The sequence below is a fragment of the Rhynchophorus ferrugineus genome, unplaced genomic scaffold (genome assembly GCF_030347505.1).
Source record: "Rhynchophorus ferrugineus isolate W39M unplaced genomic scaffold, kcgeb_rfMv2 rfM8, whole genome shotgun sequence".
Classification (NCBI taxonomy): Eukaryota; Metazoa; Arthropoda; class Insecta; order Coleoptera; family Curculionidae; genus Rhynchophorus; species Rhynchophorus ferrugineus.
Genome location: NW_027472587.1, coordinates 33,924,595 through 33,940,854, shown reverse-complemented (window position 1 = coordinate 33,940,854; position 16,260 = coordinate 33,924,595). Strand labels below are relative to the sequence as shown.

Sequence of the window (16,260 nt, the reverse complement as noted above, 5' to 3'; positions counted from 1 at the left end):
GTGACCAACTTAGAGATCATCCCAGAAGACATGTGGTCTTCCCCAGCGTGGTTACTGGCGGGACTGGGATCATTTTCCTTTTCGGATTTTACACTCTTGCCTAGAACAGTCACAAATTTTAAATAATCACAAACATAAACTTACGACCATGCCCTAGCAGAATTCTAACCCACGACTAGAGATGCAGAAAGAATATCGATATATCTTTCATAAAATTTAGTTAGATATATATTTATTCGATATTTAATATAATATTTAATAAATTTATAATATATTTAAATATATATATTTTTTACGCTAATATTTCATTATTTTCATTTGTTCTTTAAAATATCGATATTTTTATGCATCTTGTAACAAATATATTTCTTTTTCTCCGATATATTGATATATCGATATTATTTTTAAAATGTCGAAATCGATATATCGATTTTTTTTAACAATATCGCACTCTCGTAACAGTAGGTGGACCGTCATAGAGACTCTCCAACTTCTCGATACCATTTTTGTAGCATCATATGTCCTTTGCCTCCAAATAGGCTTCCCAGGGAGCTTTTAATATGTGAGAACAGGAAATAGTCGCTGGGAGCCGGATCTGGAGAATACAGTGGATAAGGAAGCAATTCGAAGCTAAATTCATGGATTTTTTCCATTGTTTTCACGGACTTGTGACACGGTGCGTTGTCTTGGAGATACAGCACTTTCCTTTTCTTCAAATCCGGCCGTTTTTCCGGCCGTAGTCATTGAAAATTAGGCGTTTTCCCACGCTTTAGCGCGGGTTTATCGTGTGCAGTCCACTCGAATGACTGTCGATTGAACATCGAAGTGAAATGATGGAGCCACGTTTCATCCATTGTCACCTATCGACGCAAAAACCCGGGTTTACTACGCTTGATCAGCTCCAAACACTACTCCGAATCATCAACAAGTCGTTGTTTTTGGTCAAAAGAGAGCTCGCGCAACACACACTTTACACAGAGCTTTCTCATACGCAATTATTCGTGAATGATATGATCTACACGTTCAGTTGATATCTATAGAGTGTCTGCTATTTAATTGAATTTGAAGTTAGTATCATTCAAAACCATTTTGTGGATTTTTAAAATGTTTTCGTCGGTAACAATCTCTTTTGGGCGTCCACTGCTTTCACCGACTTCGGTGCTAATTTCACCACGTCTAAACTTAGCATGTCAGTTGATTTTCTTGGGGCAGCGTCCGGAAACTCGGCATCAAGCCAAGTTTTTGCTTCAACTGTATTTTTTCCCTTCAAAAAGCAATATTTTATCAACACGCGAAATTCCTTTTTATCCATTTTTTGTCACATTAACAAAACTTGCTTCACTCAAAATGCTTTAATTGACAAACTAATGATCTGACAGCTGTCAAATTTATACACGTATCTTTTGAGGGTTAAGGTCGACTAAAAACATATAGATTTAATTCTAGTAGCGCCATCTGTGTGTCAGACCAGGAACTTTTATTGACCTTGAATTGAATACTTAGTTATTGGCAGATTCTGGTACTACTAAGAATAATAAAAATATTTAAGAGTGCATATACCACGTCGTGTTCATTTCCCTTTAGTCATATGTTACTAAGTTACTGTTTTAAAATTATGCAATTTTATCTTAGTATTAGTATAGTATACAATAAATACTGAAAAGAATTATGTTGTGTTCATTTACTACATTATAATTCGTACGGTTTTTGTAAAATTTTAAATCATATATTATATGTACGCTCCTAATTAGAGATTTATAGTATATATGCGTAACAAAAATTTGCAATTTGTCATATTTATTAATTTATATCACGTTAACGACACAGAAATATATTTATCGCGCAAAAACCACCAAGGAGTTTTTATGAGAGGCTATTAACGAGGGCTTTCCCTTTATAATACTAAACCATTTATCAGGGTGTTACAGACTGAAATAAAAAAAAACAAAAATACTTTATTTATAACTTTATATTTTATATTGAGCATACTTCTTTCTGTATCATAGATATTATGTTATGAATAATATATCAGTAATGTATTTTATCAAAAATTTAATATTAGATTTAAAAATAATATATTTCTCTATTATAGTTCAGGACAAGCAGGATACAGTGATGGAACACTTTTCCTGTTAGGTATATCCATTATATTAAGTTTCTAGGCACTATACCTTCATTTTTCTTGTCTTTTATGTAATGTAATGTACTCAATCCACGTCACTTTTGACGTAATATTTTGTTAATTAAGGTGTATTCCAATCTATACATTAAAAAAATATTTGTTGGACGATAATGCATTTTTTATTACTCTTCGTGAGTCCACAATCTGCCCTATTGGCAATAAGTATTTCTTATGTATATATTATATATACATGGCATGTAGAAAATCACTTCATTAAGCAATCTTCTGTATAAAATATTATCTTAATTAATTAATCTTATTCTAAAGCTTATTTTAAAGTCTACATATGTCCAGTAATCAGATCAGGTGGTGTTAAACGTTTTAGTCTACGCACTTCACTATCACGTCGCATATTTAGCCGATTAGCGAGTACATTGGGATACACTGACACCCTTTCGATGTATTTCACACAAACACGATGAATTACACTCGTTATAGGTTCTAGAGGAGTATCGCGTTGCATTACTTTATTTGAAATATAATACGGAGCATCAACAATGGCACGCAAGACTTTATTTTGGAACCGTTGGATGATGGATATATTAGATTTGCTAGCGGTACACCATAGTTGGATTCCATATGCCCAAATGGGCTTGAGTATAGACTCATACAGCAATACCTTGTTATGTAATGACAACTTGGATTTGCGCCCGATGAGCCAATACATTTGATATAGTTTAAATCCAAGTTGTTTCCATTTAGAGAGCATGTGCTTCTTACAGGTTAGGCGTCGATCTAAGTGCATACCAAGATATTTAACATGCTCTGCTTGGGGGAGTTGACGATGATTGATATTGACTGGTGGGCATGTTCTTCTACGCAGAGTAAACGTTACATGCGTGGATTTTGTTTCATTGGCTTTAATGCGCCATGTCTTCAACCATAATTGTATTTGCTCCAGGTGGGTTTGTTTGTTTTCATGGGATGCCAAGATTGCTGTGTCGTCTGCGTATGTTGCCACAGTAGTTATTTTTGTGGTGGGCAGATCGACCATATAAAGAATATACAGTACTGGACCCAGTACACTACGTTGAGGAACTTCTGAATATATGGGATTTAATTCGGTATGTTCATCGCTTTGATTTACAATAAAATTTCTGTGAGATACAAATAGATAAGATAAAAATCGGTGAGATACGATTTTAGTAACTGATAGTCCGGATGAGAGGGAAGTTTCTTTAGTTTAACCTGCAACCCCGTATGCCATACTTTGTCAAAAGCCTGAAATATGTCTAGAAAATCAGCCGAAGATCTTTTGGCATTTAGGTCAGTGTTTATTTTGTTTACAAGTCAATGCACTTGTTCTATAGCCCCATGCTTATTGCGAAAGCCAAACTGATGTTCTGGGATAATTTTTCTTTTTTCTATTATATAATTTAGCTTCTTTATGTATAATTTCTAGAAAACTTTCGAGATTATCGGTAAGAAACTTATAGGTCGGTAGAAAGTCACATCTTCTGGTATTTTTCCTGGTTTAAGAATGATTATTATTTTAGCTACTTTCTAGATACAAGGGAAGTAATTAATTCGTAGCATAGCATTAAATACAAATGTTAATAGTTTTATTGCCTGAACAAGGGCCGTCTGCTGCCGTAGCATACTGTCGAAAATTCGCATGTAAACGATAACTTGTGGTTTTGTGAGGAACTGGATGATTTATATATTTTTGACGCAATTTCCGCTAAGTGACAATAATGGAACGATTATTTTCAATATATATTGTCACTATTTCTGCTCGTTCTTGTGGCGTATATTTATCCAAAATAAAATTATGGTTAAATGGTTAAATGGCAACACAATGGTTAAAGCAAAGCTGAGCTAAACGTCACATAACCAAGATGGCGCTCAATTAAAATGGTAGCGGGACCACCTATTATTATGAACATAGGAAGGCCACGAAGATCTAAAATATATATTGATAAGGAACACTAACAGTACTAATTGTTTATTTCAGTATAGATTAACAATTTATATGTAACAAGCTAATAAATATAAGATACATATTTTTCTGTAGACATGTTTTTAGTTATTTTTTTGCAAAAATGCTTTTTTATATTCCTATCTAACATATGTTATATAACAATGAAATATCAACTAAATAATACAGATGAGATCGATTGGTGTTTAACTTAACCCGGATTTTTATGCCAATTATTTATTTATTTTATTTCCACGATAATTTTAGTAATCACATACTAATTGCAACTAATTTACAAATACAATTATTTATTGAATTTTTGTGTTACTGTTATTATTTTAAGTCAATATTTTTTTGATTTTTTTACTTTCATAGTATCCATTTTAAAGTCATACCTGTTACTTATTTCTTGTTTCATTTTGTTTCAGAAGACAAGTTGAAAGACAGATAATGCAGTACTTAGACACATTTATATTGTGAAATGCCAAACAACATTAAATAGTAAGTATTTTATTGATATACTACACAGTACACCTCCCAATGCATAATATATTTCATAAGAATTAAATTATATAAATGCTTTTAATAAAGTTATTTCGGTCCATAAAACTGTACCGACTACCTGATTAAGTATGGATTGATTAAGTCGATAATAAAGCGTCCCTAGGGTACTATATTGGAGTCATACAGACATTAGCAAGGTGGAATGGATAGGTTCCGCCGATAGCAACTCCGAAACCAACCGTCCCAAGCACGGAATCCAAGAGCACGCTGTATCTTCTTGGCGCAGACGGAGTCGTCGCGAATGTCTTCATCCAGTAGATCTAAAACAAAACAGAAATAGTAAAAATAGTAAAGCGAATTAGGTGTAACTAAATAAAATATTTTCTCGTTCTTTTAATCACTCAAATGGAAGAAAAATATAATCATTCATCCATCCAATTTAATAAAATCATTGATTCGACTTCAAAAGTTAATAAGGAACTAAAATTAAAAAATAATAAACTTAGATTTTGAACACAAAAAAAACATTTTAAAATAATATATGTACATAATAACCGTTTTAATAACTAAATAAAAATAATAAAAAATAATCAAACTTAGATTTTGAACACAAAAAAAACATTTTAAAATAATATATTTACGTATTGATCGTTGTAATAACTAAATACAAGTAACCAAAATCCTTATTTAACCTATCTACTACACGTATTTTATATTCAACTATATACACACACACATTTAGCTTAATACCTACCTAAACCTATTTATCTAATAAGTCGGTTAGAAAATAATTATCACTGAGGAAATATTTGTTTAGTTTGTTGAAATATCTGTTTTACTATGTATATACATCAGGTCCATAAATTAATTTTAAAGGATTTACAGCAGATGGTGTCTATGTATTAAATCGCATCGGGTACATTTGTAATCAACTTCATATTGAATCCACACACTTTTCAATATGAGCCATTTTATCGAAGTGTGAACAAAACATTTCTTCAGCGCGTTGAAAATGCCTGAATTTGTACTGAGTAAATCGCATTTGCGGGAAGTTTTACCTTTTTATGTTATTATGTAATTTATGGTAACCATAACATAACTCCATAGATCTCAACTTGTCGATACTGGTTTCAACGTTTTAATAGTGCCTATATTGACACCCAAGGCTCTTTTTGCTGGGCCCTGAAGAGCCAAAGATATGTAAATGATTTGAGCTATTGCTTGATGAAACCGTCAACGGGAATCGCTAACGACCACAGTTGATGCATTCGAGCCAAGTACTGTGCGAAAAATTGCCAGAATACGAGCAGACACCACAATGCTAGTCTTTAGCGTGACAACGTTCGATAACATGTTGCAAAAACAGCGAAAATCATATCACACAACGTATTTTAAGACCTTGCTCTTTCTGACTATTTGTTCCCACATATGTGTCCTGAAAGATTGTGAAAAGTAGGGGCTATTGATGGACAATATTTTGAATATAATACATTGTACCGATTTTTAAGATAAATCTTAGGAGTAAAAAAATATAGGGCTGTATGTGTACAGAAAATATCATAGGTGACGTCCAGAGAAGTACCTTTCATCATGGTAACATTATGCACCAAGAATCTTTAATGGCTATACATAAATTGAGAGAGATTGGCTGAGAAATTTTGGGGCATCCACAGTACAGCCCTGATCTCGCTTCACTCTACTACCATATATTCCAGTATCTGTAAAACTTTCATATTAATGTAATGCACTTGGTTTAGTTTCTCATCTAGAACTCCACACACACTAGTGTTGAGATGATTTGCTCTTAAAACATCTGCAGTTTTTTTGCGGAATATATCCGTACAATGTCTGAATAGTTTCCAACAGATTATTGTCCTATTCTGGTACTAAAACATCTCCATTAAAAAGCGTTTCGCAATAACAACCCATTTATAAATGTTAACGTTAATAACGTTAATAATGTTAACAACAATGGTAACGTTGCCGACATGAAATAAAACGTACTATAACAAATTACCTCAAAAATCATGGATAAACCGAAATTGCTTTTTAACCAACCCTATATATTTCCAAATCAAATAGTTATAGAATTACACATCGTAATTAGAACTGTGTAACTGTCTTAGTTTCCAACTTAACTGATATATGATCATTATACACCAGCTAAGCTACATTTAAATATTAAATATGACCATTAGTGTTCTCTTCGAAACTTTCAAGTCGAAAGCGAAGGGATGGCGCCGTAAGTTCTCAAGAGAACACTACACCGTTGTACAGTCGTAAGTACTTCAATTGGTATAAGTATTTCAAGATTTTTGTCACTTTACTACCTCCCCAAAGTTGGAATTGTTGTTGCAAACATTAAACTAATTAGTCGAATAATAAAAGACAAAAAGCTATCTAAGTTCGGACGTTAAAAAGTACGATTCGGCGACAAAAAAGCATTCAACTTTTTTTTATCTACAAGTTAACCTTTCCAGGTTTTCTTAAGGATATTACTTAAGCGGGAATAAAAATAATTTTTGTTATATCAAACATTTAATTAGTAATGAACATGGAAAACCCAAAGATATTAATTTTGTTATGAAATTCATTATCATATCTGCATTGTTATATTTTCTGTTCTCAATAAAATATTTTATTTATTTACTTATAATAATATAAATATAATCATCGTCATGAGTAATTATCCAAAGAATTCAAGATATTATTAGTAGGTTAGTTTAGTGGTACCAGAGTACCCCAAAATACCTATTAATATATATTTGATGGTCATTCATTTGATAGCTTGGATCTACTTCATTGTGATAGGCCAGTATTTCACTATCATGTATATTTGAAATTGTGAATGAATGCTTTTGCGACAACAGATGGTATTACTGCATATTAAATAGCATTACAGTTATACCGAGTAAATCGCATTTGCCGGAAGTTTTACTATTTATTTAAATTTCACCAAAAGACTGCTGAAGATCAAAGAATCGAACTTTGTGAAGCTTATGGTAACCATTCTTCGATTTTTATATGTGACTATTGGTTTTGACTATTTAAAAATGTTGATTCTGACACCAAAGGCCTTCTGGACAGACAAATATATTTGAAGTTGACAATTTGAAGGCATTATTCGATGATGATTCATGTAAAACGCAAGAAGAATATGCAAAATTGTTGGGAGTAACACAAGAAACCATTTCCAACCGTTTGAAGAACATGCGAATGATTTAAGAGCATGGATATTTTGTGCCGTATGAACTGAAGCTAAGTGACATTGAAAGATTAGAAAGATTCTTTGCATCGTACTGTCACTAGTGATAAAAAGTGGATCTATTGGGATAATCCATTCGAAGAAAATCATGGAGACCTCTTGATTACGGTAGAGCCGAATATCACCTTGGTCCAACACATTATGTTAATGGAAACGACATAAATATTAATAAAAAATATATAATTACTACAAATTAATTAGAATTGTAAATAATCCCTAAATATTTACTTTTCCGTGCTTTTTTTTTTTGATAAATATTAATGTGTAATTAACATTAAATAAAAAAGAAAATTAATTAATAATGTAATTAATGTTTACCTTCGCATTTCATCGAGCATTTCCCTCCAGCAGTGGAGAATTTACACCATTCCTTACTGTTAATCTAAAACAGAAACATCCATTAGCTTAAGATTCTTTCCCCCGCATTTTGCGGAGGTTTTTTTATAAAGCAGAAAAAATATTTCACCTGGAAGAGCCCCAAAGATTTGCTACGGTCGGCCTTGTCCGTAACTTTCGATGTATTTTTTGCACTCTCGCTTTCCACAAGACAAACCCCTACAAGAGAAAAAAGGTGATTTAAAAATGAAAAAACTCGCACACTCTAGGCGTTATCTTGTTCGGAATCAATTTTAAACTTTTAGATTTATTAGAGGCGGATTTTCCTTATTTAAAGATACTAAATTACATGGGTCATCGCGATTTACTGCCACAGTCAAGGATATTTATTTTGCAAATATTGATATAAATATTTCTCATTACCATATCAGCTTAAGAGCAAGAAGTATAATTAGGAATGAATGTTTTTATTTCGAGCTCTATATAACTACATTATATTTTCCTGGTATACAGTATGTTACGTATTAATTAGTTATATTAATAGAGTTCAGTTCCTGGATATTACTTATATATAAAGTATGGTCACATGTTTAAAAGTATAGAAAGTTAGTCATCAACCTTAATATTAACAGTTTAAATTAGATTTACCAAAATCATAATTAGTTAAAAAGTATCCAAATATTCAGTAAAACACAAAACCAAAATACTACAGAAAATAGATATTCCATTCAAAGATTGATTTGGAAAAGATATTTAACAGAATAAGAAGAGAAATGCTACGGGTAAGCCCAGAGTAAAGAAAAGTAAGTAGTAAAATTGTAAGAATAAATCACGAAACATAAAAGATAAATACCAGTAATCAACTGAATTGCAAAAATGTCAAATTGAAAATAGAAATGTCGGTGGGAGTTTGTACAGATGATGTCAATAACAACAACTGACAGACCTGACCACCTAGAGAAAAACTTAAACAAATGAAATATGATAAAAAGAAAATAGAGAATGATAATGGATAAAAGTAAACCAAAAGCCATGGTGATGGGAGAACCAAAAATAATAAATATCCAAGTTGAAGACGTAATAGAGAACATAAAGAAAACATTGCAATAGAGTAAGTAAATCTATTTAAATATTTGTGTAAACTTAAAAAAGAAAGAAGGTAATTTAAAAATGAAAACAGTCTCACACTCTATGCCTTATCTTATGCGGAATAAATTTTAAATGTTTAGATTTATTAGAAGCGAATTTTGGTTATTTAAAGATACTAAATTACATGGGTCAACGCGATTTACTGCCACTGTCAAGGATATTTATTTTGCAAATATTAATACAAACATCTCTTATTACCATATCAGCTTAACAGTAAGAAGTATAATTAAGAATACATATTTTTAATTCGAGCTCTATATAACTACATTATATTTTCCTGGTATACAGTATGTCACGTATTAACTAGTTATATTAATAGTGTTCAGTTTCTGCATATTACTTATAAATAAAGTATGGTCAGATTTTTGGAAAACTAGAGGAAGTTAGTCATCAACCTTAATATTAATGTTCTAAATTAGATTTACCAAAATCATAACTAGTTAAAAAGTGTCCAAATGTTCAGTAAAACACAAATCCAAAAAACTACAAAAAATAGATATTCCATTCAAAGATTGATTTGGAAAAGATATTTAACAGAATAAGAAGAGAAATACTACGGGTAAGCCCAGAGTAAAGAAAAGTAAGTAATAAAATTGTAAGAATAAATCACGAAACATAAAAAATAAATTCCAGTAATCAACTGAATTGCAAAAATGTCAAATTGAAAATAGAAATGCCGGTGGGAGTTTGTACAGATAATGTTAGTAACAACAACTGACATACCTGACCACCTAGAGAAAATCTTAAACAAATGAAATATGATAAAAAGAGAATAGAGAATGATAATGGATAAAAGTAAACCAAAATCCACGGTGATGGGAGAACCAAAAATAATAAATATCCAAGTTGAAGACGTAATAGAGAACATAAAGAAAACATCGCAATAGAGCAAGTAAATCTATTTAAATATTTGTGTAAATTTAAAAAAGAATGAAGGTGATTTAAAAATGAAAACAGTCTCGCACTCTATGCTTTATCTTATGCGGAATAAATTTTAAAAGTTTAGATTTATTAGAAGCGAATTTTGGTTATTTAAAGATACTAAATTACATGGGTCAACGCGATTTACTGCCACTGTCAAGGATATTTATTTTGCAAATATTAATACAAACATTTCTTATTACCATATCAGCTTAAGAGCAAGAAGTATAATTAAGAATACATATTTTTAATTCGAGCTCTATATAACTACATTATATTTTCCTGGTATACAGTATGTTACGTATTAATTAGTTATATTAATAGAGTTCAGTTCCTGGATATTACTTATATATAAATCTCACATGTTTAAAAGTATAGAAAGTTAGTCATCAACCTTAATATTAACGGTTTAAATTAGATTTACCAAAATCATAATTAGTTAAAATGTATTCAAATTTTCAGTAAAACACAAAACCAAAAAACTACAGAAAATAGATATTCCATTCAAAGATTGATTTGGAAAATATATTTAGCAGAATAAGAAGAGAAATACTACGGGTAAGCCCAGAGTAAAGAAAAGTAAGTAATAAAATTGTAAGAATAAATCACGAAACATAAAAGATAAATACCAATAGTCAATTGAATTGCAAAAATGTTAAATTGAAAATAGAAATGTCGGTTGGAGTTTGTACAGATGATGTTAGTAACAACAACTGATAGATCTGACCACCTAGAGAAAATCTTAAACAAACGAAATATGATAGTAAGAGAATAGAGAATGATAATGTATAAAAGTAAACCAAAAGCTATTGTAGTCAGGGAACCAGAAATAATGTCTTTCAATCTAAATTGAAGACGTAAAAGAACGTAAAGAAGACATTGCAATAGAACATGTAAATGTATTTAAATATCTGGGTAAATATACAAAAGGAAAAATACGTTTTAAAAATGAACAATAAACGCATCCTATGCGTTAATTTGTACAGAATCAATTTTAAACTTTTTTAATTTATTAGAGGCGAATTTTTGTTATTTAAAAATACTAAATTACATGGGTCATCGCGATTTACTGTCACAGTCAAGGATATTTATTTTGCAAATATTGATATATTTTTTATAAATATTTCTCATTACCATATCAGCTTAGAGAAAGGACTATAATTAAGCATAAATGTTTTTATTCCAAGCTATATATAACTGTATTATGTTTTCCTGGTACAAATTATGTATTAATTTACTATCTTAATAGTGCTAAGTTTCTAGATATTATTTATTTATTAAATTAGGCGTGTGATCACAAGTTTAAAAACCGTAAGTAGCTCGTCAGATAGATATTATAGAAAAACAGATATAGATATACCATTTAAGCATTGATTTGCAAAAGGTATTTGACAGAATAAGAAGAGAATTACTGCGGGTTGTTTAAAAAAAGAACAGGAGTAAGTAATAAACTTATGGAGATTATCAATGCAAGATGATGATGCAAGTCTAAGACAAGGGAAAAGTTTAAGTCCAACTCTGTTTATAATATTAATGTACATTAATATACAAACCCAACATTCTGACACTCGGTGTTGCTAGATATGGACATTGTCAAAAAGAGATGAAACTGAGATACAAGCAACAGAAATGAAATACCTCAGAAGAGTCAGTAGTCTAACAAAAACGGGAAGACTGAGAAGTACTCAACTAAGATAATAACTCAATATTGAATCGATGGAAGAGTACATAGGAAGAAGAGAGTTGTTTTGGTGGAGAGACTTACAGGTTAATTCGAATTAAGAATACGTATAGGCAAATTTTACATTAATAAATATTAACCGATTTAATTGTTTAACGAATATGTTAATAAATAATAAGTTTTTCTTAGACTTATAGCTATTACCTTTATATTAAATATCGATCATATTTACATATAATAACTAAAGGTATTTATTTATACAATAAAAACAGAACATGTTTTAATATATAACTATTCCATTAACTTTTGTATTTTTTAAATTATTGATAAATAAATTGCTCTTATTCACAGCCCTATATATCAAGATCTTACAGCGTATAATTCTAATTTTATATGTCAATGTCGAAATAATTTGCATTATTTATTGCCATACAAGTATAATTTTAACGAACAGTATTATTTGTTAAATTAAAAGTACCTAGCAAGTATATATACGTTTTTCCTTCTGCTTCTACCACCTGTTTAGACTAATTGATATATTTTAGAGTTTTAATGTTTAGTTTTCTTTAAATTTTTAAACTTTTTTTTTCTGAACTGAGGTCCTACGTAATGATGATTTCAGAAAGCATCCGACTTTATCCTACTTGTTTACCGCCAACCGAGTGCCAAAATATCATCGTTATAGATTCATAATTTTTTAAAAATGATTTGTGCCTGAAAACGGGCAATTGCGGCACTCATTACTTTTCCTGATTCGTCAAGATAAATGATATGTGTGGTCGACCTGAAATTCTATGGAGTTTACTTTAAATATTGAAAAGTTGAATTGAAGTCCCCGACCTACCATCGTAAAACACATTTTTTTGGCAAAATTAGTTTTTTTATTCAACATAATTCCCTTTAAGAGTGACACCCTGATTATAGCGACCCTCCAACTTTTCCGTATCATTTTTGTAGTACGATTTGCCCTTTGCTTCAAAATAGGCCTCAGTTTCGGCGATCACCTCTTCATTCGATGAAAATTTCTTCCTAGTGCGCATTCTTTTGAGATTTGAGAACAGGAAACAGTCGTTCGAGGCCAGATCTGGAGAATACGATGGATAAGGAAGCAATTCGAAGCACAATTCATGGATTTTTGCCATCGTTTTCACTGACTTGTGACACGGTATATTATCTTGGTGAAGCAGCACTTTCTTTTTCTTCAATAGCGGCCGTTTTCCGGCGATTTCGTCCTTAAATTGATCGGATAACGCTATGTAATAGTCGCTGTTGATGATTCTTCCTTTTTCAAGGTAGCCAATGAAAATTATTCCATGCGCATCCCAAAATATAGACGCCATAATCTTGCCCGCAAACTGTTGCGTTTTCCCATGCTTTGGAGTGGGTTCATTGTGTGCAGTCCACTCGGATAACTATCGGTCTGACTTCGGAGTGCAATAATGGAGCCATGTTTCATCCATTGTCACACATCGACTCAAAAACTCGGGTTTACTACGCTTGATCTTCTTCAAACACTGCTCCAAATCATCAACTCGTCGTTGTTTTTGATCAAAAGTAAGCTCGCGCGGCACCCAATTTGCACAGGGCTTTCTCATACCCAAATATTCGTGAACGATCTGATGTACACGTTCGGTTGATATCTTTAGAGTGTCTGCTATTCCATTCAATTTCAATTTACAGTAATTCAAAATCATTTTGCGGATTTTTTTAATGTTTTCGGTGGCAACATCCTCTTTTAAGCGTCCACTGCGTTCACCGTCTTCGATGCTCATTTCACCACGTCTAAACTTAGCATTCCTATACTTGACGGTTGATTTTCCGGGCCAGTATCCGGAAACTCGGCATCAAGCCAAATTTTTGCATCAACTATATTTTTCCCTTCAAATATCAATATTTTATCAACACGCGAAATTCCTTTTTATCCATTTTTTTTTCACAATAACAAAATTCGCTTCACTCAAAATGTTATAATTCACAAACTATTGATCCGACAGCTGTGAAATTTATACACACATCTATTACCTGTTACATATGAAAATATTTATCATCATTTGTTCACTTTCAAAAACATTTATTGAGAAATATCAATACATTTTCCCTTTCATCTTTCTGGTAACATAGCAGTGCCGTATAGAAAGAACGATGCTGGTTTAATTCTGATGATGATGTTTCCATTTACCCTTCAGGAGCTATCAGTATGTAAAGTCCGAAAGTCTAAGAAAGAAGAGGCAATATATATAGGCTCTTATAATAAAAAATAAGGGACAACAAATAGGAGATAATAAGTAAAAAACAGAGCTCTTTACCGAACAATTGGCTGAAGTACATACTTCCAACCAAAGGCGAATACGCTATAATTAATCGAAATAACTTAAATTCCTAAAATATCCCACCAGTTACCCCAAAAGAACTAATCAGGGATATAAAATTAAATATAAATCCAAAGATATAACTTGCATTCGAACTAATTACTGAAGAAACAACTGCATAACTACCCGATATCTAGAATCTTTCAATTGCGTCCAGTAAATCTTTCCAATTCGTCGTCTTCGAATTTTTTGATCATCCAGACCTATTTCTGTTATTTATAACAAAATAACTTTTGAATTATTAGGCTCAGGTACAAAAGCCGTGAAAATCGTCCAAAATCAGTTGCTGTGCCAAAAACTTTTGATGCTGTGCGCGAAATGATACTGCAAGCTCGATTATGTGACATGACATGACGTAAGATTAAATATTGCTTGGGCATTAGTATGAATATGTATCTGAGAAAATATTTGTTAAGGTTAGAAGCTGTATAATTTGAAAATAGTTACTTCAGTCGGGATGAAAGATGCCTTACGAAGAACACCAGAAAGTATTGATCATCATGAACAATATTTCGAAACACAATAAAGCCAATTTACTTACTATATTACTGTTTTTTCTCATCGTTATGCTCAAGATATTAATAAAAACTCTAACTAACTGTACTTAAACTACATTTCCTTTAATTACTCCGCAGAGAATATTATGTAAGCAAAAACATCTTAATAAGCACTAACATAAACAAAATATTCATATTAATTCCAATGTATGAACATATTATATCATTTAAAAAAATATAGTTTATTGAGATTTATCTCAAATTCCATGGAGTCATTTTAGTAAATAATATAATTAAATAAATTTGAGTTACATAATCACATTCTAGTTTCCGTAAACACTCGCTAGTTGTATTTAGTATAAATGTAAACTAATCAAGAAGCATGTTTTGTTGTTAATAACTTTATAATTCTATTCAATAACTAATCTCCAGAAATAAATAATATTTAGCATCAACTTCGGAGTTAAAATTCTAAAGGAAAGTTTAAAATAATTCACATCACTAATACATTTCAAGACAAAACTGCACTAGCAATTATAAAACAGCTTCAATTTATAAGTCATAATGGATGAAACAAATATCCACTACTTCATAGCCTGGTGTTAAAATCCTAAATGCTAGATTAAAATAAGTCACATCACAAATATATATTAAGACAAAACTGCACCAACAGACATTAGCACCCATTTCCACATATCTGAGCTAAAAAGATTTATTTTTTTTAGAGGAAGAGTATCTTGCTGAAATCAGTACACAGCAGAAATCAGTAGAATTCTAGAAGCAAGATTAATATCATTTTATCACGGGTGACCTTTAAATGAATGCAAACATATGTTATATGAAGACAAAACTACACGAATAAATACTGACAACGATAGAACAGCTTCACATTTACTACCAACAAAAGCGTTTTATTAGTCCATACACTTCTTTTATTTTAACCTACACTAATCCCTCACTAATAAATGTATCGAAATATTATGTAGCTAATACATTTTTATCTCAAACTGAAACAGTAACGAAAGCATATAATACATTTAAACTATTTGTGTTATACAATCAAACTATATCAGTCCAATGAATTAATTTTAAAGGATTTACAGCAGATTCTGTTACTGTGTATTAAATCGCATCGGGCATTACAAAAGTCCAACTTCATGTTGAAGCTCCATTGACAGGTTTCATTTTTCAGTGTGTTTCATTTCGTCAAAGTATGAACAAAAATCTTTTCAGTGCGCTCAAAATATCTGAATTTGTACCAGGAAAATGGGGGCTGAAGACCCTCTAGTGCTGTATGGAACTTACGTATGGACAAAGAGCAGTCTAGAAAGCCGAACAATATTGAGTACAAGGATTTGAATTTGATTGCTATCGACTACAATTAATGCGTTTGTGCCGAACACTGCAAGAAACGCAACCAGAATATGTGGAAAGACAC

At 31.3% G+C, this 16,260-nt stretch overlaps 2 protein-coding genes across 19 annotated transcripts in view; one reads left to right on the top strand and one right to left on the bottom strand.

Annotated features, from left to right (window-relative positions):
- LOC143201126 (uncharacterized) overlaps positions 1 to 16,260 on the top strand; it is a 176,110-nt gene that overhangs the window by 108,763 nt on the left and 51,087 nt on the right. For all 4 annotated transcript variants that reach the window (XM_076411981.1, XM_076411983.1, XM_076411982.1 and 1 more), the window contains one exon: positions 4,529 to 4,601. The gene's annotated coding sequence lies outside the window, so the exon portion shown is untranslated. The remainder of the gene's footprint in view (positions 1 to 4,528; positions 4,602 to 16,260) is intronic.
- The window catches only part of LOC143201127 (lysozyme), a 30,439-nt gene continuing 18,773 nt past the window's right edge, over positions 4,595 to 16,260 (bottom strand). For all 15 annotated transcript variants that reach the window (XM_076411988.1, XM_076411989.1, XM_076412000.1 and 12 more), the window contains exons 3-5: positions 8,336 to 8,424; positions 8,188 to 8,251; positions 4,595 to 4,924 (exon numbers count right to left, since the gene is read on the bottom strand). In XM_076411988.1, the coding sequence (XP_076268103.1) occupies positions 4,794 to 4,924; positions 8,188 to 8,251; positions 8,336 to 8,424 (284 nt within the window). In that variant the 3' untranslated portion in view covers positions 4,595 to 4,793. The remainder of the gene's footprint in view (positions 4,925 to 8,187; positions 8,252 to 8,335; positions 8,425 to 16,260) is intronic.